General features: G+C 61.3%; 5 protein-coding genes across 5 annotated transcripts; 2 read left to right on the top strand and 3 right to left on the bottom strand.

The window, feature by feature from the left end:
* Positions 1-5,520: 5,520 nt before the first annotated feature.
* EsH8_X_000186 (uncharacterized protein) lies at positions 5,521-6,855 on the top strand (the record flags this gene model as incomplete). The annotated part of the gene is made up of 1 exon (XM_083274274.1): positions 5,521-6,855. One exon carries the CDS (start codon positions 5,521-5,523, stop codon positions 6,853-6,855), a length of 1,335 nt encoding a protein of 444 aa, XP_083119666.1.
* Positions 6,856-7,318: 463 nt separating this feature from the next.
* On the bottom strand, positions 7,319-9,187 carry EsH8_X_000185 (uncharacterized protein; the record flags this gene model as incomplete). Its single annotated transcript, XM_083274273.1, has 1 exon — positions 7,319-9,187. One exon carries the CDS (start codon positions 9,185-9,187, stop codon positions 7,319-7,321), a length of 1,869 nt encoding a protein of 622 aa, XP_083119665.1.
* A 1,028-nt stretch (positions 9,188-10,215) lies between these two features.
* Positions 10,216-12,110, top strand: EsH8_X_000184 (cytochrome P450; the record flags this gene model as incomplete). Its single annotated transcript, XM_083274272.1, has 3 exons — positions 10,216-10,541; positions 10,672-11,852; positions 11,974-12,110. 3 exons carry the CDS (start codon positions 10,216-10,218, stop codon positions 12,108-12,110), a joined length of 1,644 nt encoding a protein of 547 aa, XP_083119664.1.
* A 942-nt stretch (positions 12,111-13,052) lies between these two features.
* On the bottom strand, positions 13,053-15,874 carry EsH8_X_000183 (altered inheritance of mitochondria protein 21; the record flags this gene model as incomplete). Its single annotated transcript, XM_083274271.1, has 2 exons — positions 13,053-14,860; positions 14,917-15,874. The coding sequence occupies 2 exons, from the start codon at positions 15,872-15,874 to the stop codon at positions 13,053-13,055; spliced, it is 2,766 nt and encodes a 921-aa protein (XP_083119663.1).
* Positions 15,875-22,246: 6,372 nt separating this feature from the next.
* EsH8_X_000182 (TVP18/Calcium channel flower) lies at positions 22,247-23,156 on the bottom strand (the record flags this gene model as incomplete). The annotated part of the gene is made up of 4 exons (XM_083274270.1): positions 22,247-22,547; positions 22,618-22,713; positions 22,984-22,999; positions 23,120-23,156. 4 exons carry the CDS (start codon positions 23,154-23,156, stop codon positions 22,247-22,249), a joined length of 450 nt encoding a protein of 149 aa, XP_083119662.1.
* Positions 23,157-24,003: the final 847 nt, after the last annotated feature.

The raw sequence follows: 24,003 nt of genomic DNA, 5'->3' as shown, positions 1-24,003 counted from the left end.
GTGGGCGCGAAGGCCATGCTTCAGCAGCGAGAGTTGAGAGCGATAATGTGTCATGACTCCAATCTCTCCGTCGGGCACGCCCACCGTGAGTAGGCCCTCGACAAGTTGAACAACGATGCGTGCTTCGGCGGGGTTGACAATCCGGTTGCCCTTTGCCTCCTCCCGGGTGAGTGGCTGGAGGGTATCCGTGTTGACGAACCTCACCCGGGCCTCGCTGTCCAGCAAATCTCGGAGCCAGCAGCGGCTCTCAGCCATTGATGTGCAGACCGATCTCGGTGTCCCCGGCCTGAGCATCGATGATGAGTCGTAATGGTGCGTTTTCAGTGCGTTCATGTTTGGTATATCAAGCTTCTTCGACCTCAGCTCCTCAGTGCCACATCTCAAACGCCCCTTGTAAATCAGGGTGTTGCTGAGGGTCATGATGTCTTCGCACATGCGGTATTGATGCTCCAAGTTCACCACCGAATCAGGGTGTGTATCAGAGAGAAGCTTGAACAGGCTCACATCGAGACCGCCCTCACGGGCTTCCTCGTTTTGGACGAGAGGCGGAAGCTGGTTGTGATCGCCGACGAGGACGAATGTCCGTGCCATTCGGATCGGTCCCAGGCAGATGGGCAGAGTAATCTGAGACGCCTCGTCGACAATGCAATAATCAAATGTGCGTTCGTTGAAGAGCGCATGTCCGACACCGAGACACGTGGTTGCCACAATCGGCGTGTCGTGCCACGCCTCCTTGATCTGTTCGAAAGAGTTCATGGGCTGACCAGCCAAAATCGCAAACTGCTGGACATCCGGGTGGACTTTGGCGGGAGCGCCGAGCCGAAGAATCGGGGTCCGGTCGTCCTTGAGCTTTAAGAGAATGTTGTCGACTGCGGTGTGAGTGTAAGAGGTGAGGAGCACACTCTTCCCCTGCGACACCAAAGCCCGAATGATGTGTGCAATGGTGGTTGTCTTCCCTGTCCCGGGCATGCCGAGCACGAGCGCGTAGTCCTGGGCGCTCATCACCTTCTCGATGGCTCTACGCTGGTCCACGTTGAGTGATTCCCCGCCGGCCACCACGTATTGTGTAGGGGCGGCCTTGAATCTCGGGGGAACGAGGTCCACGACAGCACGGCGGATCTCTCGCGCCCCAAACACGCCTTCGGCCATGGTCTGGACAAGGTTGTTTCGGACAACAGCCATGCCGTTGCTGAACTCATCCTTGTCAAGTCGATAGCGGATAGGCGCTTGCTTAATCTTGCCCTGGGACTGATCCGCGGTACAGCCTTCGGGCACGACCTCCATGATGCTGGCAAACACCTGGTTGTTGGATTCGTCAAAGCCGGGCTGCTTGATGCGCGCGTTGTGGAGGCGTCGGTCAACCGCCACGCTGATTCTCTGTTTGCGAACAGCAGTGACGTAGCCCAAAGCAAGAGCAAAGTGGCCCTGCTCGTCAGAGACGACAATGGGCTCTCCAACAGCCAGTTGGGATTCCAAGAAGGAATGGCCCGGGTTCGGTACTCGCTTGATGAAGGTGTAGGTGAAACGGTTGATCTTTGAGGTCCCCAAGTCCTCGGACCAGGAGCCTTCTTCAATGATGACATCGGAAAAGCACCTGCCCACCTTCTCTCGGTCCTGGCTGACCATTGTCCAGAGTTCTCTCTTCAGCTTTTGCGTCTCCTTCTCCTCTTTCGTCAAGAGGTTCTCCCATTTGAGGAAGAAATCTTGATGCTTTGGTCCAAGATGCTTGACCACCTCGTCAAACTGCTTGTCCATGCCGCTCGACTCTCCGTCACCGTCGTCGGCAAGTTTGTGATATATGAAGCAAGAAGTTTTAGCGTAGCACTTCCCGCACATGTTCTTGCTTCTCTTCATCGGCGGCAGCTGCACGCTGCGTTCCCGGATGTAGCATGCTAGCTGATTTCGCTGCATGATCATGTGGCGCAGCTCGTGACGGATCGTAGGGATGCGCATGGTTTGCGATGTTTCCATGTAGTAAAGGATGCCATAGGCGATGTTAAGGTCATAGCGGTCGGAAAGGAGCAAATTATAGAGCGCCGTCTGGGCCATGTGACTACTATTCGCATGCTTGCCCGTCTTGACCTCGAATGGGACGGTCAGGGTCTTGACGTCTTTGCCGTCTTTCATCGTGACCTGCACTGTTGCGTCGATGTTACCCTTGAGCCCGTACATGGGCGACCAGACGTGCTCCTCGACGTCCAACAACTTGCTGACGCACATGTTGGCCTTTTTGCCGTTGCGGTCAAGAATGACGGCGTCGAGCTTCCACCCAATGTTAGTAGCCGCAGGAAGTGGAAGAAGGATGTGACTTACCTTTGGTTGAGAGGTTACAAAAGCGGTGGCCCAGCTGCTCAGCTCGGCCATCTTGGACTGGAGATGTTCCCTAGCGATGACGGTGTTGACCTTGATCTTGTACAAATCCTCGACATGTTTCTCAATGTTTTTGTCAATAACGCCGCTGAGGAAGCGGAGGTCCCACTGGTTCGCCATGAGGGCTTCTTGGAAGATCTCATGGAGCATGGTTCCATACACGAGAGGGGCGGTGGCCTCGCTGGTTGCCTTGACGCGGTCCTGCAAGACTGCTCGGCGCATACAGGAGAAGGAATCGGCGACGACGGTGGCCGAGACGAGCTGATCCGGGTGCAATATCAAAATGTTGTGGGAGTCGTCAATGACGCATTGTCCGTCTGGTGAAAACGTCCCAATGACATGTACGTATGCCTTGGCGTGCGCAGGCGTCTCGAACCAATCGCCTCGGAGGTGTATCGTCTTCATGGCCTTGCTGGTGTCGGCCTGCACGATCAGGATCTGGACGCACGTTAGCACTGGCTGATGGATCGGGGGCGTCCGCCTACCTTCTCCATCCGGGAAAGCCCGCGCTCGTCGGTGTATTCGCTTTCTAGGACATTGGTCACCAGATATCGTTGAATGGCCTTGGGTTTCTGATTTGTCTACCGTTCATCTTAGCATTTGCTACCGCGGCAGCCGTTGGTTGGCACGTACAGCAGTGGTGGGCGGGGCGTGTGACTGCTGAGCCGATTGCGTCGCGGCGAACTCTGCGGCATCGAAGTCGAAGTCCCCCCCAAAGTCGTCTCCGAAGACGTCGTCCGGATCGTTCTGCAAAGGAACGGATGTCACCTTTGCCGCAGGAGAAGCCGTCGGGATTTGAGATGCCGCCTGTGCCTCTGCGCTTTCAATGATGCCCTCGGCAGCTTCGAAGATGTCGTCGTCCAAATCGCCAAACTCATCGTCCAAATTAGCGTCGCCTTGCGGAGCAGGTTGAACGGGAGGAGGTGCAGGTGTAGGCGTGCTCGGCCGGGCCGATTGCTTTGGATTGGACAGACTGATGCTGGCTTCAAGCTCGAGAAACGTGTCGTCGTCGAACTCGTCAAAGTCATCGTCGCCGTAATCGGAACCTGCGGGGATGGCGTTCGCCTTCACCTCCAGTCCCAGGTCTCGCGCCACACCGAGGTTGGAGTCGTTTCTGGGCGGCGCCTGAGCTGGCGCCTGAGCTGGCGCTCGGGGCGGCCGACGCGTTGGCGAAAGGGGTGGCGGTCTCATTGTGTTTGGCTTGCTCCTTTTAAGAGAAGGTGATTCCATGTCGTGATCCACCGACGGCTCTGACCCCTGTGGCGGGCTTTCGGCCTGCATGCTGCCGGTGACGGTATCTAGCAACGCCGTGACGAGCGAGTTTTTTGAGCTGTCTGTCGTCTCCCGCGTCAAGGTGCTCGTCAGCGACGGCGTGTCCGAGCGGTCTACCCTCCTCCTCTTTGGCCAATTGAGGCCACAGCTGATGGCCCTCCGCAGACTGCTGTCGCCCGCAGGAGCCGGTGCGCCCTTGAGGTTCCGCGGCGACGAGGAAAACATCAAGTTGGCGAGGGTCGGGTTCGTAATGCCCAGCGGGGTGACGTTGCCGTTGCTCGCGAGCGAAAAGCGATCCCAGAGGTCCAGTGTGGGGTCCGCGTGTGGCGACTTGAGGGCCTCGCTCAGCTTTTTCACATTGACGGCCGGGGTGGCGGGCTGTTCGTGTGCGGGGGACGATATGGGCGATGAGCTCCTGGCTCGTTTGCGGCCCTTCCTGTGCATCATGGGCGAGAGGGCGGCGGCGTACGACAGGTCGTTCGTGTCTCGCTCGTTGTTCCAGAGGATCCGCTCGCTAGGGGACATCTGCGTGTCGTCTTCCTTGGGAGCGTTCGACTCCATCAGGTCGTGCCAGCTCAGCTTCGTCGTCGGGGTGGTGGCGACGTCGTCGCTGGCCCGCCGAAGGCCGTCTACCGCTGCGACGCCATTTTCTCGAGCTGCAGCGTCGGCCTTGGCTGCGGACTGGAATTGGAACTGGTTCAGCTTGCTCTTCGTCTTGTCGGATACGGGGGCGAGGGGTCGCGAGGTCGGCTGGGGGTTCGTCGGGTTGCTTTTCGAGCGTTGCCACGAGCGATTCTTGGACAGAGTCAGCGCGCAGCCAATGGAGGAGGGGTCAGTCTGGGGCGGCACCTTTTGCGGCAGACCAACATGCTCCGAGTATGACTTCTTGAGAGGCATATCGGCGATATTGGCTCTTCAGCGACCAGAAGCACTATCGTGGACTGCTTGAGGGGCCGGAAGATGCTAGTGCAGGGGTCATGGAGGGAGTCGGGTTGGGCAGAGGGAGGGGAGTGGTAAAGTGGTAAAGTGGTTGATGGGCCGGTCCCTCGTCGCGCTTGGGACGCGTCGATGCCGACGTTTGTTTAATACGCGTCGATGCACGTTCCCGGCCAACGAGTGGGGCGGGGCACTTAAGGTACAAGCCCATTGCCCCTGCACAAGTCCACCTCGAGGCGTTGCGACTTGGGGAAGTGCCCAGGTTGTTAGTGTCTTGCATGTCATAGTACGGAGCACCCTCATAGAAAACAATGCAGACAGACGTTGACAGGGCGGGAGGCAATGGCTGTTGGGTATACCGGTACTTTTCTGGGCACTTGGTTGAGAAAGCAATTCGAAAAGTCAGCAGAGAAACACAGAGAGAAATACAGGACAAGTCACAGATAAATAGCGATTAAAAAGTTGAATATGACTTTGTTAATTTATTAATTCCCTGTGTCCAACCCAACAACAAGGACACAGCCTGCATTGCCCATTGTATCCACGGATGTGCATCCCTTCGTTCGGGCGCAGTGCGGCGTGACGAGACGGAATCGGGGGGATCGGTGGCGCTGCGTCTCCAGGTGTTGCCATGGAGAAACTCTCTGCCGAGGGCCCGGGACGTCCGGGGCGCAGGCCCCACTCTGCCGAACCTGAGGACCCACCAGAGCTCCAACCGAACTGGAAGCTCAGTCCACGACTACGTCAGGACTCTCATCAACACCAGCGCGCAAGAACCACAGCGGGAGTAATCACACTCAAACCCAACCCCCGCGCCGACTTTTTATCAAGACACCGAGTCCCTCGCAAATACAGTCGTTTCGGGACACCGGAACCTCTCACTTCACAACTGCCAGGTCAATTGCGGCCTGGCATCGGCCCCCCCAGGCAATAGTCGATGAGATGGCGTTCCCCGCCTCGAACGACGACAATGGCTTCCCCCAGGACTTGGCCGGCCCCCCGGACTACCGGATCCCCCCGCCGGACCTCACATTCCTGCAGCGCCTCCTGTTCCGCCGGCCCGAGGCCTACGTCGACAACATGAAGAAGATGCTCGGCGCCTCCGCCGCCGGCATGGGCCGCCAGCCCACCCAGCAGGAGGTGGACGTGCTGTGCCAGATCGCCTACAAGGAGGCCCAGACGGCGGCGTGGGCGATCCCGCTGAGCATCGGCCTGTCGGCGTACCTGACGTTCCGCGGGCGCGCCACCTACCGCTTCCCGTTCTTCCAGCCAAAGTTCGACAAGTTCAGCCCCGACGTCTTCCCCGCCGCCGCCGCGCCCTACCTGCAGGGCCGCCTCGCCAACCGCATGTGGCACAACCTGAGGTTCGTGTCCTACTTCGCCGGCGTCAGCATCTGCGTCGGCCCCTTCATCGGCTCCTACGCCACCTCGGTCGCCATCGCCACGGCCGCCCGCGACGACCGCCTGGGCCAGTTCCGCAAGGACATGAAGCCGGAGCGCCTGGTCCAGGTGAGCGCCGACAAGATGCCGCCCAGCGTGCTGGCCCGCCAGCGCCAGCGGACCGCCGCCGCCATCAGCGGGCTCGAGCGGGAGCTGGCCAAGTTCCCCTCCGAGGAGCAGGTGCGCCAGAAGGCGGGCGCCGGTGACGCCGAGAAGGAGCTCCAGAGCCTCCGGGAGACGGTCACGTACGTAGAGAGCAAGATCGCAGAGTACCGCAGGATCCTGGAACACATTGACGGGGTCCTCGAGAGGAAGAACGGTGGAGGCGGCGACGACGCCGCGGCGCAGGTCCAGGATTACGAGGCGCTCGCCGCCTCGGGTTCCGCCGGCGCCTACCCTCCGCTCACAGAATCCGATGGCAACGCGCCCATGACCTATTCCCGATCCGCGCCGTCCTCGGAGAACCGGCCGGGATGGGGCTGGGGCAAGCCGAGCTCGCCCTCGTCCCCCCAGGCCGCCAGCAGCAGCGCTTCCTCGGACGACCTGGACTACGACGACGCGTCGCCGGTCACGCCGGCGGCGAGGGCCCAGCCAGCGGCCGCGCCCACGGGCTCGGGCTCGTCGTGGGAGCGCCTGCGCCAGGCCTCGAGGCAGAACGCGAGGGCTCCGGACCAGAGCGGTCAGTCGGAGAGGCCGAACAACGACTACACATACGACCCGGTCGACATGGAAAAGAACGCGGCGCAGGACAAGGCGCAGAAGGAGTTTGACGACATGCTCGAGCGGGAGAGGAGGGGGGACGGCGGCCGGGGCAGCGATCGGAACAGCCGCTGGTGATGTGTTTTTGTGTACTATTATTCTACTTGGGGGCGCGAGCATCAAAGAGCGCCCGGGGTGCGGTTGCGGAATGGCCAATCTCAAAACTGAAGAACTGTTTTCCCAAATATCTATCTTACTGGATTCCCTTGCTTCTTTTCTTTCCCTTTTCATTTCTTTTTCCTTTTCCAACTCCGGTCTCCGTCTCGAAATGCCGCCTGCCTCGTGTCTCGACAATCCCAAATGCTTCTTTCGCGAACCAACAAATGCCCAGTTTACGCTTCCCAAAATGAGTATCTACTGTTTGTCTTCCACCCCCTCTGTTCCCAAAAAAACAAAAGCCGTCGAATTCTGATTCTCCACCCCCTTTTACGTTTATCATCGCCTCTTCCCATCCCCCCTTTCCTTTCCCTTCCTTTCTTTTCTCCCTCCTTTCCCATTCCTACCCCCATCACGGTTAAAAAAAACCCCATTAAACCCCCCATCAAAACGTAAAGTGCGTCGGGCGCCAGAAGCTCGCGTCCCAGCGGTGCCACGCGGCGGCCTTGGGCGGCGACTTGACCCACCAGTCCTGGTACTGCGGCGCGTCGACCTCGTCGCCGAAGCGCTGCACGAGGCGCGGCATGAAGGTGCTCAAGGACGCGCCGGGGCCCAGCAGCCCGTCGCCCGTCTCGGCGAAGCTGAAGTGCGCCTCGCGCGCGCGCCACCCCCGCCGCGCCGCCGCCGCCGCCTCCGCCTCGACATTCTTCTGATCCTCGCCTCCGCCCGCACCGCCGCCGAGGGCCGGGCTGAACTCGGCCACGGCGCCCGCGAGCCCGACGTAGAACGAGTCGGACGCGTCCGAGGCCTTGGCGAGCGAGTAGATGTGGCTCGTCGACGAGCGCGCGGCGTCCCGGAAGGGCGCGACGTGGAAGAGGGCGTTGGGGCGGTAGTAGTCGCGGCGCGAGTGCTCGTGCCACACGCAGCTGCGCCCGCGGGCGTGGTCGCAGCCGACGCCGCGCATGCTCAGCGCGCGGCTGGCCGTGCCGCGCAGCGGGTCCGGGAAGGGCGTGCCGGACCAGCACGGCAGGGCGGCCGTGTGGTGGTACGTCTTGGGCCAGCGGAAGTCGAAGATCTTGAGGACGGCGAGGTCGCTGCTGCCGGCGACGAAGCGGTCGGAGCCGTAGGCCATGAGCGCCGAGTGCGTGTCGAAGGGCTGGTACGTGTCGCGGTACAACGCGTCGCAGGGCGACGGCGTGCGGGCGTCGAGGAGGCGGATAGTGCCGTCGTCCCAGGCGCTGAGGACGAGGTTGGCGTGGCCGCCGCTGCCGCCCGCGGGGCCTGGGCTGACGGGGGTGATGGCGCGGACGGTGAGGCGCTTGTCCGGGTCGATGCCGCGGGAGGCGAGAAGCGCCGGGTTCTTGGAGGCGACGTTGGCGACGAGGCCTGAGGGCGTGACGGTGAGGTAGCGCAGCGGGTCGGTGTCGTTGCCGAGCGCGCAGACAATGGTGTCGCTGTTGAGGGCCTTGGCCGACTGGATGAACTGGGCCTTGCCCTGGCCGGGGGCGTCGAAAGTGTGCGAGTCCAGCGGGAGGGTCTCGCCGGCGGCGTCGGCGTCGGCGTCGGCGTCGAGCGGGAACAGGCTGACGGTGGCGCGGTTGCCGGCGACGATGGACGGGCGGTTGGGCAGGGTGTCGATGGAGCTGATGGTGCCCCAGGTGGTGGACTCGAGGATGCCGGTGGGCGCGGGGATCCTGAAGTTGGCGAGGGTGCGGCCGGCGGTGCCGGGGGCGGCGGAGACGAGGCGCAGGTCGCCGTTGGCGCGGCCGACGAGGAGGCCCAGCTTGCCGGCGGGCTCGGCGAGGTGGATGGCGGTGACGTCGCCGACGCCGGCGTCGTAGCCGTCGGGCTTGCCCTCCATGCGGAACCAGGCGTCGGACGCGCCGCGGGTGTTGAGGGGCCGGAAGCGGCCGACGACATCCTCGCCAGCGCCCCAGGCGGCGACCTCCCAGGCGTTGTCGAAGACGAGGCGGGCGTCGATGACGGGGTGGAAGGGGCGGCCCGAGTTGGCGAAGCCGGCGTAGTAGTTGCCGTCGCGGCGGCGGTCGTCGGTGTATGCGACGGACCGGAGAGCCCGGGTGTCCCAGGCACGCGCCTGGCGGGTCAGGGAGTCGGCCAGCTCGCGCCACCGGGGGGTCTCGCCCACGGGGATGGACAGCAGGGGGAAGCAGGTCCGGACAAAGGTGCGCCAGCCGTTCTCGCTCAGGAGGCCGTGCAGGTGCCTGCACGAGGACGCGAGCCGGGCGACATCGCGGGCGGTTCTCAGTTTGGATACGATCTCCAGGACGATGTCGTCCGGGAGCTGGTCAAACATGGTTCAGAGTTGCTCTTGGGAACTCGGTCTATTTGTGGGACGGTTGGTTTCTGTGACATGGACGGCGAGGGGGAGGTATGTGACGACAACGATGACCCGGTTATGGGTTATGGGTTATGGGTGGTTGTCTGTTGGTTGCGGGGAGTGTGATGGAATGGGATACTGACGGGTGTGTGTGATGAAGTGTGAAGTGTATTTGGTGGTTGGGATAGTGAGAGGTGAGGTGAGTAGTGAGGTGAGTGGTGAGAGTGAAAGGTGAAGGTGAGAGGTGAAGGTGAGAGGGCAGGACAGCAAAGTCTTCTAGCTATTGGGAAAAGTCTGTAAAGCAACTCCAACGATGATAAAACTTGATGTTCCCTTCAATTGCAGATAAGCCCAGCGACCCAGTTCCCGGCGTGGCAGAGAGGTTCCCTTAAGAGTTGCAGGTCGCAAGCATCGCAGCCGGGGTCACGGCGCGTGGAAGAGTCACAATGACTAACGGGCGGTGGCAGCCTGGAGAGGATTTGTGTGGGCCCCTGCAGCCGGTCGGTGGCACGGCACCCCGTCCCGGTAGATGCATAGTCCCGGGCTAGTCGCCCCCCTGGCCCGTGACTCTGGGGCGCTGAGACGCCAATCGCAGACCCCCACATTTTCTTCATGCGGCTATCCATGCAAGTCGCCGGCCGACTGAGTTCAACTCCAACCCCAGAGATAACCAATGCCGGCGCTGGCGCTGGTGCTGGCCACTCACTGGCGGGCGAGGTGATAAGGTCTCACGAGCGCACCGCAAATGCTATATACCCCGCGTGGAATCTGAGACTCTGTGGGTGGGTGTAACTAACACTTTGACTGGGAGAAAACCGCCACTCACCCGGGAAACCCTCACTTGATGCGACTCTTGATGCGACTCAACAGCTCCCGTTTTCAAAGTCATATCTTGCCTCACCAAGCGAGTGACTGCATCTGCATGTTTGAATTGTTTCGTTATTTTTATTGAAAAAAATAAGATATACCTAGACTAGAAACCAATCCCCAACTGAGCCACCACCATGGGCTCGGGCCTGATACCCCTCGTCGCCGTCGCCAGCATCGCGGCCTGGCTGCTGCATCACTTCATCATCCGCCCGCTCTTCCTCTCCCCGCTGGCCGAGATCCCCGTCCCGCACTGGTCGTGCCACGTATCCCCCCTCTGGATCCTGCACGCCCGCAAGACCAACCGCCAGAACCGCTCCCTCCACGCCGCGCACCTCGCCCACGGCCCGGTCGTGCGGATCGGCCCCAACGAGCTGAGCGTCGACGGCTACGACGCCCTCCGGACCGTGTACCAGGGCGGCTTCGAGAAGGACCGGTGGTACTCCATCTTTGACAACTACGGGTGAGCATCACTGAAATTAAATCAAAGAAACGAGAAAAAGAAATACAAATACATGCATACATTTATAAATATATATGTGTATATTTATAAGACAGAAAAAAAGACCACGAACCCCCGCTGACGTCCCAAGCGTCCCGTGCATGTTCTCGACCCTCGGCTCCAAGCACCACTCGGTCCGCAAGCGCATGGTCTCCAACGCCTACTCAAAGTCCTTCATCCACGCCTCCCCGGCCGCGGCCGCCCAGGCCCGCGCCATCCTCTCGGGCCGCCTCCTGCCGCTCCTCGCCGCCTCCGCATCCTCCCCGCGCGGCCTCGACGTCTTCTCCGCCTTCCTCGCCGCCGCCATGGACTTCGTCACCGCCTACGTCTTCGGCCTCCGCAACGCCACCGACTTCCTCGGCGACGCCCCCCGCCGCGACCGCTGGCTGCGGCTGTACCTCGCCCGCGCGAGCCACGGCTTCTGGCCGCAGGAGATGCCGGGCCTGACGGCCCTCTGCGCGCGCTTCGGGCGCGGCTTCCGGCCGTACCCGCGCTGGGTCGACGCCGCCAACGCCGAGCTGGCCGCGTGGAACCGGGACCTGTGCGACCGGACGCGCGAGTCGGTCCGCAGGGACGCCGAGAAGGCCCCGGCGGGGGCGGGGGCGGGGAAGGAGGACGACGACCCCGCCGACGACCCCGTCGTGTTCCGCGCCATGGAGGCCGGCATCGAAAAGGAGCGCCGCGCCAACGGCGACGCCTCGCTGCTGTACCCGACCGCCATCCTCCGCAAGGACGCGGCCATGGCCTCCGAGATCATGGACCAGGTCCTCGCCGGCCAGGAGACGGCCGGCATCGCCCTGACGTACCTCGCCTGGCACCTCTCCAGGTCGCCGGCCCTGCAGCGCGAGCTGCGGGCCGAGCTCCTCACCCTGGACCCGCCGCTGAAGATGGCTGCGGCAGCGGGGGACTCGCCGGGGGCCCTCCCGGAATCCTTCCCGGACCCGAAACAGGTCGACGCCCTCCCCCTCCTCCACGCCGTGCTCATGGAGACCCTCCGCCTGCACGCCCCGATCCCCGGCCCCGAGCCCCGCCGCACCCCGCACCCCTCGTGCCGCCTCGGGCCCTTCCGCGTCCCGGGCGGCGTCCGCGTCGCCGCCCTCGCCTACACCCTGCACCGCAACGAGGCCGTGTTCCCGCGGCCCGAGGCCTGGGACCACACGCGCTGGCTCGAATCGCACGCCGACGAGGACCGGCGCCGGGAGATGAACCGGTACTTTTGGGCGTTTGGCAGCGGCGGGAGGATGTGCGTCGGGTCCAACTTTGCCATGAACGGTACGCCCCTTTCGTCTCTCCTCTTTCCTCTGCCCCCTTCCTTCTAACCTCACCTCTCACCTCCTGTACGGTATCACGGTTGCGGGTGTTGTAAAAGGGCCAAATGCTGACGGCACGCCAGAAATGAAACTCATCGCCGCGGCCGTCTGGACAAACTTCACGACCCGCGTCGTCGACGACGCGGGCATCGAGCAGGACGACACCTACACGGCGCGGCCGGTCGCCGAGCGCCTGATGCTCGGGTTCGAGCGCGTCTAGGCCGCGGGGTTCCCTGGTCGAGCTGTTCAATGTATTGCCGCTGCTGGCCGTCGTCCAGTCCAGCCTCGTATTTATTTGCCGAGCTGTTTGCCACGTTTGGGGATATGCGGTTGCCGTCTGTTCAAGATATGAACCTGTTCAGGGAACGAACTTGTCCAAGCTGCGGGGGCTCCATCTGTCATTGGACCTGTCACGCAGTCACCCAACCACCATCTGGCGGCGCATTATAATTACAAGGGGAATTCAATCTCGAAGAAGTGTAATTTTGCCAAGAGCTAGCTAGATGCTATCTAGGTGCTATCTACGTCACCTTCATGCAACCCCTACATTAATGGAAATCTACTGTCATGTACACATTCAGAGCCGAGAGAACACAAGTCATAGGCATCATCACGCATACCAGGCAACCCATCACCCAGTCAGACCACAACACCTCACCTCACACATCTACAGTCTCACCAATGCAGACCTCGAATCAGTCACCTTAGCACACTCTCGCAACCATGCACACGGGAGCGAGCACGAGACCGCCACTTCACGCCTCACCTCATCACGACTACAGTACAGGCTGGGGTTAGCACGCCGATATTACCTTGGGTATCAGCAACGTCCATGCACCGGGCTATGTATGATGCCATCCACAAGCCGACGCGAAAAAAAAAGAGGGCGGTACGCTGTCCTTCCGCGGGGAAAGGGACAACAAACGCAGTATCAGATTGCTACCTATTCAACAACAACAACAGAAAACGCTGCAGAAGCCGTACGGCAAAGTTAGGGAACGTAAAAAACTATGGCTTGGATGACCCCGAGAAACCATCGAAACCGGAGAAGCGAAAAAGAAAATCATGTACGCAAACAGGAGGTCTGTCTAGAGCTTTTCTCCGCTTTTCATGCCGCATAACAGGGACTCACTCTCGTGCCGCGCGCGTTCGACTCGGCACCCTACGCCGCCTCGCCTCCCGTCTGCTTGACGTCGACGGGCTCGACGGCGTCCTTCTTCTCCTCGAGCGTCGCCTCGACCACCGGCTCGCCGGCGGTGTTGGCCGCGAGGGTCTTGACCTCTTCCCTTGGCGCCTCGGCCTCGGCGTCGACCGGCTCCGCGGCCTCGGCCTTGCTCTCTCCAACCTTGTCCTCGGCCGGCTCCTTGGCTTCGGGCTCCTCGGTCACCGGCAACTCAGTCTTGGTCTCGGGCTCGGCCGGTTCTGAGACCGGCTCGACCTCCTTGGTTTCTGTCGGGCTCTCGACCTCGGCGGGTTCCGGCTTGGACTCGTCGTCGACCTCGAGGACGCCGCTGTCGCCGATGCTCCAACATGTCCTGAGCGGGGAGAAGGACAGCGTGGGCGCCGACTTGACCTCGGCGACGGGGGCCGGGGCCGGGCTCTTGGACGCGGGGGCCCTGCGCTGGGGACCGCGGGCGCGTCCCTTGCGGGCGTCCGCCAGCGGCGCCTTCTCCTTCTCCTCGACGGCTTCCGCCGCGGGCGGCTCCTCCTTCTTCGGGGCCTGGGGGCCCAGCTGCAGGCGCTTGTTCAGGTCGGACATGAAGCCGGCCTGGAGGGCCGCGATCTTGCCTCCGACTGGCCTGGCGGGGACGGCGGGCTTCTGCTTGGGGGCGGCGTCCTGCTCTTTCGACTCGGCGCCGGACGGCAGGGCCTTGGCAGGGCGGGCGGGGATCTGGGGCTTGGGCTTCTCCGAGACGGCCGGTTTTATCTTGTCGTCGCTCGAGTTCTGTTTCGGCCGCGGGCGCTCGGGGATTGACGGGCGCTCCGCTGTCGCGCTCGACTCGGAGTCCTTCTTTTGGGGGCGGGCCGGCACGTAGGGCTTTTCGTACCTCTCGTCGTCCTCCTCCTCCCCGGTCGGCTCCGGGGTGTCGACGACCGTCTCGTGCATCAGACTCTCGGGGGCGTCCTCCCAGACGTCGCGGCTGGGGAAGCGGTTGGCCATTGCCGGGCGAGCGATTTCCGCCTTGGTTTGCTGCAGGGCGAGGGGCACGGGCTTCTTCTCCTTGGTGTCCAGGCCGCGGGACTCCTGCTCTGCGAGCTCCTCCTGCTTGCGGGCGAAGGCGAGGGCGGGATTTTCCGTGGGGACTTCTGATCGGCGCCTGGACGAGGGGCGCTCGTTTTCTGTCGGCTCGGGCGTCGACACTTCGGCGGTGTAGTTGACGCTGTCTGGGGCGTCCTCCCACACATCCTTGCTGGGGAACTTGTGGCGCGGCTTCCACGTGCTGGCCTCGGACTCGGACTTCTTGGCGTCCTTTTCGTTCTCGGGGAACAGCGGCTCGTACTCCTCAACGTCTTCCAGGGGGGTGGATGCCAGCTCCGTCTGTGACTGGTTGTTGTAGATGCTGGTGGGTCGGCTTGTGGGCCGGCTCGGGGCCTTCTCAATCTCAAAAGCGCTGCCGGTGCGCTCTGGTGGGGGCTCGACGGCCGGCAGGAGCTCGTACGGGCGGGCGTCCTTTTCGCACTCGTCCTCGGCGAGGATGGGCGCGGTGTACTTGTTCTCGTGGCCGTGGTCGTGCGAGACGAAGCTCCTGCGGCGGTCGTGTGTTCCGTCGACGTGGACGGTGCCGTCGTCGACCCCGTCAACGGCGTCCTCCGGCCCGGACACGGAAAGCTCGGGGTGGGAGTCCCTCAGAGGGCTCAGGGGCGACTTGATGCGCTGAAGCTCGGGGGAGGATATGCGGGAGGCGTACTCCTCGGACGCGAGGTATCCGACCTCCTCGCTGGGAGTGCCGGCGAATGCGGAAGATGTGCCTGTGCTGGTTAGCTTGCTGTGCTTCGATCGCCATTGCTGCTGCCGTGCGACTTACCCATTCCGGAGCCTCGGTGGTGAGTCTCCTTGACAATCTTGTTCAGATCCGTGCTGCTCATGGCGTAGTCGTTTTGACGGTCGTGGAGGGAGGGGGTGCAGTCCTTCTTCAGGAAGTCGGGGTGCTTGTCGTACCAGGCCTTCTCGAACTTGTCCTTGGGCGGGGCCGAGGTGTGGCCGTGGAGGCCGTAGCTGCCGGGGGGCAGCTCGTTGAAGCCGCGCGAGCTGTGCTTGCGGGAGTGGTGGCGGGGGGTGCCGGACCTCGCGCTATCAGGCAGGGAGCCCGGGGCGGGGGACGGGGCCTGGACGTCGCCGAGGTTGGGGTTCATGGGCACGCGCTGGCCGATCTCGGGGATGCCGTGCTCCTCGTCGCCGAAGGCGCTCTCCGACTTTTGGGACATGGCGCTGGAGCTGGCCTTCTTCCTGAGGCTGTTGGGCCTGGCCTCCTCGCTGCTGGGCTTGCCGATGCCGTACGAGGCGGCCTTGTCCGAGTCCGTCCGGGTCACGGCCATGACCCTCTGCTTGGCGCTCTGGGCGGGCACGGTGGGCTTGGGGGCGTGGAGCTTCAGGTCCTCGGCGGCGAAGCGGGTGTGTTCAGGGGACGCGGGCGCCTTGGGGATGGACCTGGCGAGCCCCTCGTTGACGACGTCGTACTCGTTGCCCTCCTCGCCGACCGAGGGCATGGCGACGCTGCCGGGGCGGTGGCTGATGGGATCTTGGGTGGAGAGGAAGCCATTGCTCGGGGAGGAGCGGGTGGCCTTGGGACTCCTGGAGAAGGGGCTCTCGTTCAAGGGCGAGGGCGCGAAGCGGTCTGGATTCGGGGAGACGGAGCGTTCGAAGCGCTTGATGGGGCGGGGAGGGATCTTGGGGAGGGAGGAAGTATTTGTGTTCTCCTCCTTGTCCTGACTCCTAGAGGGCCGGGGAGGGATGACGGGCGGTTGTACTGAGGCGGTCGACATTTTGTTGTCTGTGTGGTTTGTTGGATTACGCGAAAGGGAGAGAAGAGGGTGACGAAAGGACGGATCGCGGTGGGAATTGAGAGCGATTGGGAGGTGTAAGTCGGCCGGGCGAGTGGGAGGTTTTTTTCTTTTTGCTCTGGGCGTGACCTTGTAGGTGGGAATTGAAGCCTGACGAGTGCAGAAATGCGGTTAGCGCATGGTTTTGGCGGTGTATCAAAATAACGAGCCGCAGATCGTTCGTGTCCCCCCCCTGGCTCGCGCCGTTTGGAGTCTGTGTCTCTCGACGCCCTGTTTTCGGTGACAGGGCGGTGGCTGAATGCAAAGATAACGAGACAAGGCAGATTGACAGGTCAGACAGGGGAGGGGGGGCGGGGGAGACAAGCACCGGAACGGTGACGGGGGATGGATGGCAGAGGTGCTGGGAACAGCGGATTTGAGTTTGGTGGGTTGGTCTCAATCTTGTTGATAAGTGTGGTATCTTGCGATACGATACGGCACGACCGAAGCCGCACCAAGATAAAGTACAGTTTTGAAGACGCCTGTAGCAATTGCCGTCCCCCTCGGAATCTTCTCGGCCACGGGTGCAGGGCAGATAAGGTGAGGTGAGGTGGTTGCGGCGACAGCTGAGGTCGCCCCGGCTGAAAGGACCAGGTGTGGGCCTGGCATGCCTTTCCCCAACAGCTGCACGAGGCGGCGATGGTGTGCTGACATTGTGTCGCCGAGCATTGGACGATTGACGGGACCGCCTGGGGGTGGGAATGGGAGAGGGAAGCTCAGGGCCGGGGGGGGAGGGGATATGGGAAAGCAGAGCAAAGCAAAGCAAGCAAATGACATGACGAGTGCGTGCGCTGTTGGAGGGGGGAGGCCACTTACAGCTTTCTGGGGGAGAGAGAGCGAGATGGAGAGAGAGATAAGAGGATAAGGATAAGGATAAGGCAAGGCACACGGCTGGTGCTGCTGATGCTGCTGACGGTGGTTGAGGATTCCAACGGGTGGGATTGGGCGTTATAACAATGCTCGGGATGTGGTGAGCAGGTGCAGAGTGGTGGAATAACTGGTTTGCAGGTTGAGTAAACGCATTGAAGGGATATGACGAGCAGCTCAGGGGGGGCGGCCTCGAGGAAAAGTCACCTTGACGGCGACTCTTTATATTCTGGCCTCGACGAAACCAGAAACCAGCTGGCTTCGGTGACGGTGCTGCCGCCGCCATCCATCCAGTCACGAGCGACGTATTGCCTGGGTCAGAAGCAGGGATGGTCGATGCCGGTACGGTACAGCCCATACAATACAATACATGCCATGGCCAGGTAGGGTACGGTACGGTAGGTACACTACATGCGCTGCAGCGGGAAAGCGGCGGCATGTACCAGCTTGTACGGTACGGACGCAGAGGTACAGGAGGTACGGTACCGGGTGTGCTGTGGCCCTGGTCACGCTCTTTTCCTGCGGCAGCATGGCATAGTAGAGTATGGCAGAGCACAGCAGAGTAGGTACAGCACACCACAGCAGAGCAATGGCGGCGGCCCGTGGCTGGAGTCATACAGTAAGTCGACGATCCCCCCGGCACGGTGCTGGATGATGCGTTTTGGGGAGGGATCCACAGTACCCCGCCATTCTGCCCGCTAGTGCATCATACGCCATGTACATCCTTCGCCTTTCATCGTGGGCGCATCTCCATGTACCTCTGCCATGTACCTGACCTGGCCGGCCTCCCATCGCCAACCGCCCAGGGGAAGCCCTTCCTTTCAACGATACGACGGCCGGAAAGCTATTATTATTATTTTTATGGACCAGAGTCACCAGACAAAGCAAACGGCGAGCGGCTAGCTGAGGCGAGAAGGTGAGTTGTTGTTATCTGTCAATTGGCGGGACGGGTACAGATATACGGATACAGGTATTTCATACAGTCTACCGTCTCCGGGCTACGATCCAAGGTCCATCTATGTATGTGTGGTCATGGTCTTAATCGTGGTCTTAATCATGGTCTTGGGCTACGGTCTACGGTCTACCCAACCCAACCTCTCTCCCTCCCCCCCACCGTCCGATTTAGCTATACCTAGCTAGCTAGCTACATTGTACTAATTTAATTCACAGTTGCGTTGCTTTGCTTTGCTTTGCTTTGCTCCCAGGTCAGAGGGAGAGGGAGGGGATGGACGGGACACGAGAGCAAAGAAAGAAAATAAAATAAAAAAATAAAAAAAGGTTGACGGGGATAACCAACTCACGCTGCATCATCCCATCCCCACCATCATCGATCGATCGAGGTCCGGTCTGCTAAAGAAGGCTCAATTGAGTAAGCGACGACGGCAGCAAAAGCTAGCAGCAGCAGCCAGCAACAGCCAGCCAGCACCAAGCTCGACAAACCCACAGCCCGACTCAACCCTCTTCCTCTGCCGGCCGCGCCCCGTCCGCCCGCCCGTCCGTTTTCAGACACCACGAGACATGCTCTTGGTCTCTGGTCTGGAAATAGCAGCAAAAAGACGGGGAGAGAGAGAGAGAGAGAGTGAGAGAGTCAGCGACGAGCACGGTTCCTCCGTCGTCAGCTGTCAGCGCCCGGCCGGGCCAGACCAGACCAGATCAAACGTGCTCTGCGTCCCATCTGCGGTGCTTGCTTGCTTGGCTTGCTCGCGTCAGCGTCGAAATCTAGAATCAAATCAGAAACGAAACCCACCCCGTCCCGAGTCGCCTGTGTCAAGGAGAAGTCCAGCCGGGAGGGAGTGCCCCTGGGTCCGGTCGTCTCGCCTTATCGCCCCCAGCCAGACCGTATCTGCGTATCTATCCATCTGTGTATCCATCCAGCCAGCTAGCTATCCATCTCTCGTTGCTCATCCTCGCTGCTGTCAAAAAGGACGTCCCAAGACATGGCCCAGCTTGTTCTTCAACCCCCCCTTCGGCGGGCGGACAGGGCAGGGCAGCCGGTCCCAAAAAACCCACAGTGGCTCCCCTCCACTGTGGACGGGAGCCCCACAGGGCGTCGTCTGGTCCAAGGTCGAGCCCGCTCGTGCCCCAATGGAAACTGTCCACTGAGAAAAGTTCGAAAAGTCACCCGCTGACCACGGCCACCGACCCCCCAGCCCGTCCAGCCTCAGGCGGGCCAGGCCAGGGCAGGTACCGCCCCCGACTGCTCAGGTACCTTGCCAGGAACCGGATGTGTGAACCGGGAAGAGACATCCTGACAGGTACCTCCCCACTGCGGATGCGTACCTTACAGTGCGACGCGACTCTCTCTGCCCGTCGTCGTTGTCGTCGTCGTCGTTGAGCGCATCGTCGTCTGTCTCCCAAGCCCAGCCAGGCCAGGCCAGCCCCGCCATCGTGGCCACGAGATGCTGCAAGCCCTGCAAGGGCAAGGACAGCGACAAGGACAATGAGTGACAACGACACCGACACCGACAACGACGCCGGCCGGGCTCCAAGCTGGCCCGGCGACGGTGTCTGTCTGGCTCGCCGGTCTGGGATATCGACACAAGCACATCCCTAATCCCAAATCCTAAATCCCAAATCCAAATCCCAAATCACGGATCCCACACGCAGCTCGCAGTATGCGCGCAAGAGGGAGCCGTTGGGACGGCCAGCCAATCCTGCCGACATGCAACCGGCCGCAACCCGCCATTGGAGAGCTGGGAACATTGCATTGTGAACGCAACCTCCTCTCGTCTGCTCGCCTAGTCTACAAGTCTACGAATACGCTGCACGACGACTGCAATACATAGTACATACCATCCACATGCCATGCAGTAGTGCAGAGTACGGAGCATGAGCACGAGCACCCTGCCCTATGCCCTTACGGATACGTACTCACTCGTCCTTCACCGCAACAAAAACAACCAGAGACACCATGGATGGATGCATTGGATTAAATTCTCCGGCTCCTCGGACTGCAGCTGCGGGCGCTCCTCCTGAGACCACCAGCTGCATCCCAACGGCACTGCCTCGCCTCACGGGCTTGGTTTCCTCTGGTCTCGTCGACGGGCGCCGGAGCACATGCGGGCATTTCTTGGAGGCATTTTTCGGGCGCCATTTACGACCACCCTGACTGACTGACTGACCGACCGAACGAACGAAACCTCTTCTGTCTGCGAGGGACACCTGACCGTCCCAGCGGCGTGTGGCTGCAGGGCAGCACCCGTGTCGGGACTCGGGACCACTCGCCGACAGTATCTGACGGCCGCTGTCACGGTCTTGGCTCCCTCCCACCGTACGGATACGTTCCCAACAGACGACCGGGCTATGGATACCTCACCCACCCAGCTTCCGTCGCCGTCCCGGAGCTTTAGTATACTCTAACCTCTGCTCTTTAAAGGCTCCAAAGAATGGCGACATTTGGGTGGGGGCCGTCCAGTTACAGATCACACAACTGAAATGCACCACCCCTCTTCCGTTACCTCATGTTGCCCGTCGACTGGAGACGGGAGAGCCACAGGCGACCCCAGTCTTTGACGATCGATCCACGGAACGTCCCTGGAGTTGCCCCCAGCAGCAGCGGTTCTTGCTTTCAGATGATGCCACATGCCCGAGCAACCGAGCGGCAAGCAAGCGTACATAGCATAATAAACATGTGCTTGGTTCTCGAGAGGGGCAACGAGGGGTGGGAAAACAAACAAGCTCAATTAAATGGAATTTCCCAGCATCCGCCCTCTGCACCGTAATTCTATTTTCTCGAGCATTGTACCTAGGTATGGGCATTGGGATGGATCATGGCCGTCGCCGTGCCACTTTTCGCATTGCCCTCTTCTTCACCAAACAGGACCCCTGTGGGGTGAAAACGGGGGAGAATCGTCACCGTCAGAAACTGGTGCAGGTGGGACGGTGGGTCAGGACGGTACCAGACTCTCCGTCCAGCCTCTGCTCTGAGCCTCCGTTGCGGCGTTGCCAGAGCTTTCCAGCCACCCTCCCGAGGTCCCACTCTGTCCTCTCGCGGCGCTGCGGCTAATGACGCCATGGTGCGCCACGCCGTCCCAGCTCTCGTCCACCTTGCGCACCTCGACCAACAGCCGAACTGCAGTGCAAAGAAAGAAACCCCATTGTCCCCCTCAGCCGAACTTGGCAAAGAGAATCGAATCGAGCCCGCGACGTATGCCAAAGGCGGCAGGGCGCATAATCTTGCCAATTCCCGTTTGTCATGTCGTGATGGGCCCCCGTCTCCCCTTTCTTTCCCAGATCCCGCGATGCCGCACTGTATTCCCCATAGATCGGGTCTCGCCCCTCCCCAGCACTCGATGAGCAGCACCCACATTGGCGTAGTGTTTGAACGCTGGATCCCCCGCGGACGATGACGAGGCATACGTCAACATTAACACTCGCAGCACGCGCAGCATTCGACGACCCGGAAACTCGGGGTAGGGGTGCCGCATAGTAGCCGTTCATTCGTCCCTCATCGAGACCACGAGGGGTCAGTCGGCTATTTCCCTCGTGCTAGACGGGCCAATTCGCTTCGTTGGAAGAAGCCAAAAAAGCCACGGTCAATATCACGCATCACGTATCACCAGGTCACGGGCCTCACAATGGGAATGGCGTCGTTGCATGGTGTCGTTACATGGTGTCTGCATCATCCCAGAGCTGCCCGGCAGCTCCCCGCCATCTCGTCGCTAGTGTGCTTTTTTTCTTCTACTTCTCTCTCGTCCGCCGTTCACTAGTTCGTCGAGCTCCGGCCGAGCTATACTAACCCGAGATTGCTCATGAGCTTGCCGCAGAACCCCCCCTTCGTGAGCTGGCAAGCTCGACGCCAGATCGACCTTTGCCAGCACCCCAACTTCCAACTTCCAATTTCCGATTTCCCGCGAGATGGGAAATGAACAGGATGGCGCGCATGTGGTGAGCCTGGTCCGACCTGACATGGACTGGCGGCGGGCACGGCTCTGCTCGAGTGGCACAGTACGACGGGGGATGCTCCAAACCAGTAAAATTTCAGTGCAATGAAGAGAGCTATCATAACCTTTGGAGCTTCTAGGAACCAAAGCGCAACCGAAGTCGTACAGTACACACAAAGCCTGAGCTCGTTCCGGGACGCCGAATTTCCTTTCCGAATATGCCGGCCGTTGCATATCAAAAACACACACTCACACTCACACAGTCCGCGTCTCTCTCTCTCTCTCCTCTCTGTGCTCTCTCCAATCTTCTTACCTCTTCTCTGCCGCTCCTCCGGGCCACTGCGATGCGTTGCGCAAAATGCTACCACCATGACATGTCGATACTCGCAATCCTGTCTGTACACCACTCGTCGCCCCTCGCGTGCCCCGTTTTCTGTGCTCCCGGGCACCGGATATCATTGATGCTGCCTTTTCGATCCAGCGGGCGTCTCCCGCACGCCGGCGCCTCGCCGTTGGCCTCGCCTCTGCTTCGGCGCCGGCGCGAGGGCCGTCGTCGGGTCGCCGCTTAGACAATCATCTGGGCGACGCCCTGTCCGCCGAGCGTCTTGCTGCCGACAAAGGCCTGGCCCTTGATGCCGGCGAGCAGGTAGCAGAGGGCCGTCAGCGAGAGGAAGACGCCGGCGGCGACCAGGCTGCTGGTGTGGATGATGGTGCTGAGGAACTGGATGATGGCCATGCCGGCGTAGGCGCCGGCGCGCATGTAGTTGGTCGAGATCTTGCGGATGAAGCCGTCGAAGGTGGACGAGGTAGGGCAGATTCGGAGCAGCAGGGGGATCTCAATGAAGATGATGACCAGCGCGGAGGCACTTGGGAGCAGCTGTCAGACGGAGCTCCGGACGGGGACGGGGAGGGACGGTACGGGGGAGGGGAGCTTACATGGCGAGCGCGCAGAAGATGATGAGCAGCAGATAGATGGTGAAGATGTTGGCGATGCCCAGCGCCAGGCACAGAATCATGGACAGGACGCCCAGCCTGCATCGGGAATCAGGTTAGCCATCTGTGTTCCTCCAGCCATTGTCTCGCGCGAGACGGGGGAAGCCTCGCTCGCTCGCTCGCACCGGCCGGCGTGCGGGATTGCATGCGCGGGAAGCGGCGGCGGCGCCGACGGCCGGTGGTCTCTCGGCGAAGGCGGTCGTCCGCGCGGCGTATCCAGGGCATCGAGGCCATTGAGGGAATCCGAGAAGGACGACGGGCCCGCGCGAGGGTTGGATCGGGGGATGAAGCGGGGAGGAGGGGTCTTACCATTGGCCGTAGATGCCTGCGGTGACGAGAGTCAGCAAACAAACAAAAAATCAAAGCAACGCCGGCCGGCCGGGGATAGCAAGCAGGCAAGCAGCCAGCCAGCCAGCCAGGCAAGCAGGGGTACAGGGAGACGTACTGAAGTTTCTGGTCGCGAACTCCTCCTTGAGCGTCATGTTTGCGGTGATGTGCGGGTTGCGGGTGGTGCGTTGTTGTTGTTGTTGTTGATGTTGACGCTCGATGTCAGGCGTACGTGGACTTTGAAGCTATAGTGGAGATGGTCCGACGGGCTGGCAGCTAGATGGGATCGGCACCGGGGGGGATTCGGGTTTCGCGGGAGCTTTTCGATTTGCGATTGGGAAGAATGTTTCCTTCGTGGGCGGCCCAAATGTCTAATGCTGTGATGGGCGATGTGGCTTTTTCGTGGGGGATTTGACCGGCGGTGGTGGTTGTGGTGGTGGTGGTTTGTGGAGGAGGAATCGGTGGTTTGAGCGGCGGTGGGTTTGTTGTTTGGCGGCTCCTTTGGGGCTTTGGGGGGGCCAAGAGAGTCGTCGTACGTAGCCTCTCTCTTTTTTTTCCCGAGCTTGCTGAGGCTTGGACGGCGGCCTGGGACTGGGACTGGGGACTGGGTGCTGGGTGACTGACTGGGTACTTGGGTACGGTATGTACTGGTACTGGTACCGGTACGGGGGGAGGGTACGGCTGCGGACCAGTCAGATGGCCGTGTATGCGGTGCGCTGCCCGGGCGGTGCAGCTGTTCCTTTGGGGGGCCTGGGGGGAAGCGCTGGCGGAGGGGGGAGGAGGATGCTCCACCGGGGTTGGTTTTTTGTTTTATTTCTTGGTATTTTTACTTTTCGAGCCGGTAGCCGAAGGGTCTCTTCTGGGCGCGCCGTCTCTCTTTACTGTCTCTCTCTCTCTCTCTCTCTCTCTGCCGAGGTGTGAGGTAAGGCGATGCAAGGTGCAGCTGTGGTGGGCGCAGGGCAGCTCCAGCTGAGGTAAGACGCCTATAGCGGGCTGGTGGGC

The sequence above is a fragment of the Colletotrichum jinshuiense genome, chromosome 10 (assembly GCF_051148585.1).
Source record: "Colletotrichum jinshuiense chromosome 10, complete sequence".
Lineage (NCBI taxonomy): Eukaryota > Fungi > Ascomycota > Sordariomycetes > Glomerellales > Glomerellaceae > Colletotrichum > Colletotrichum jinshuiense.
The sequence above is the reverse complement of the archived record's forward strand: the minus strand, read 5'-3'. Positions and strand labels throughout refer to the sequence as shown.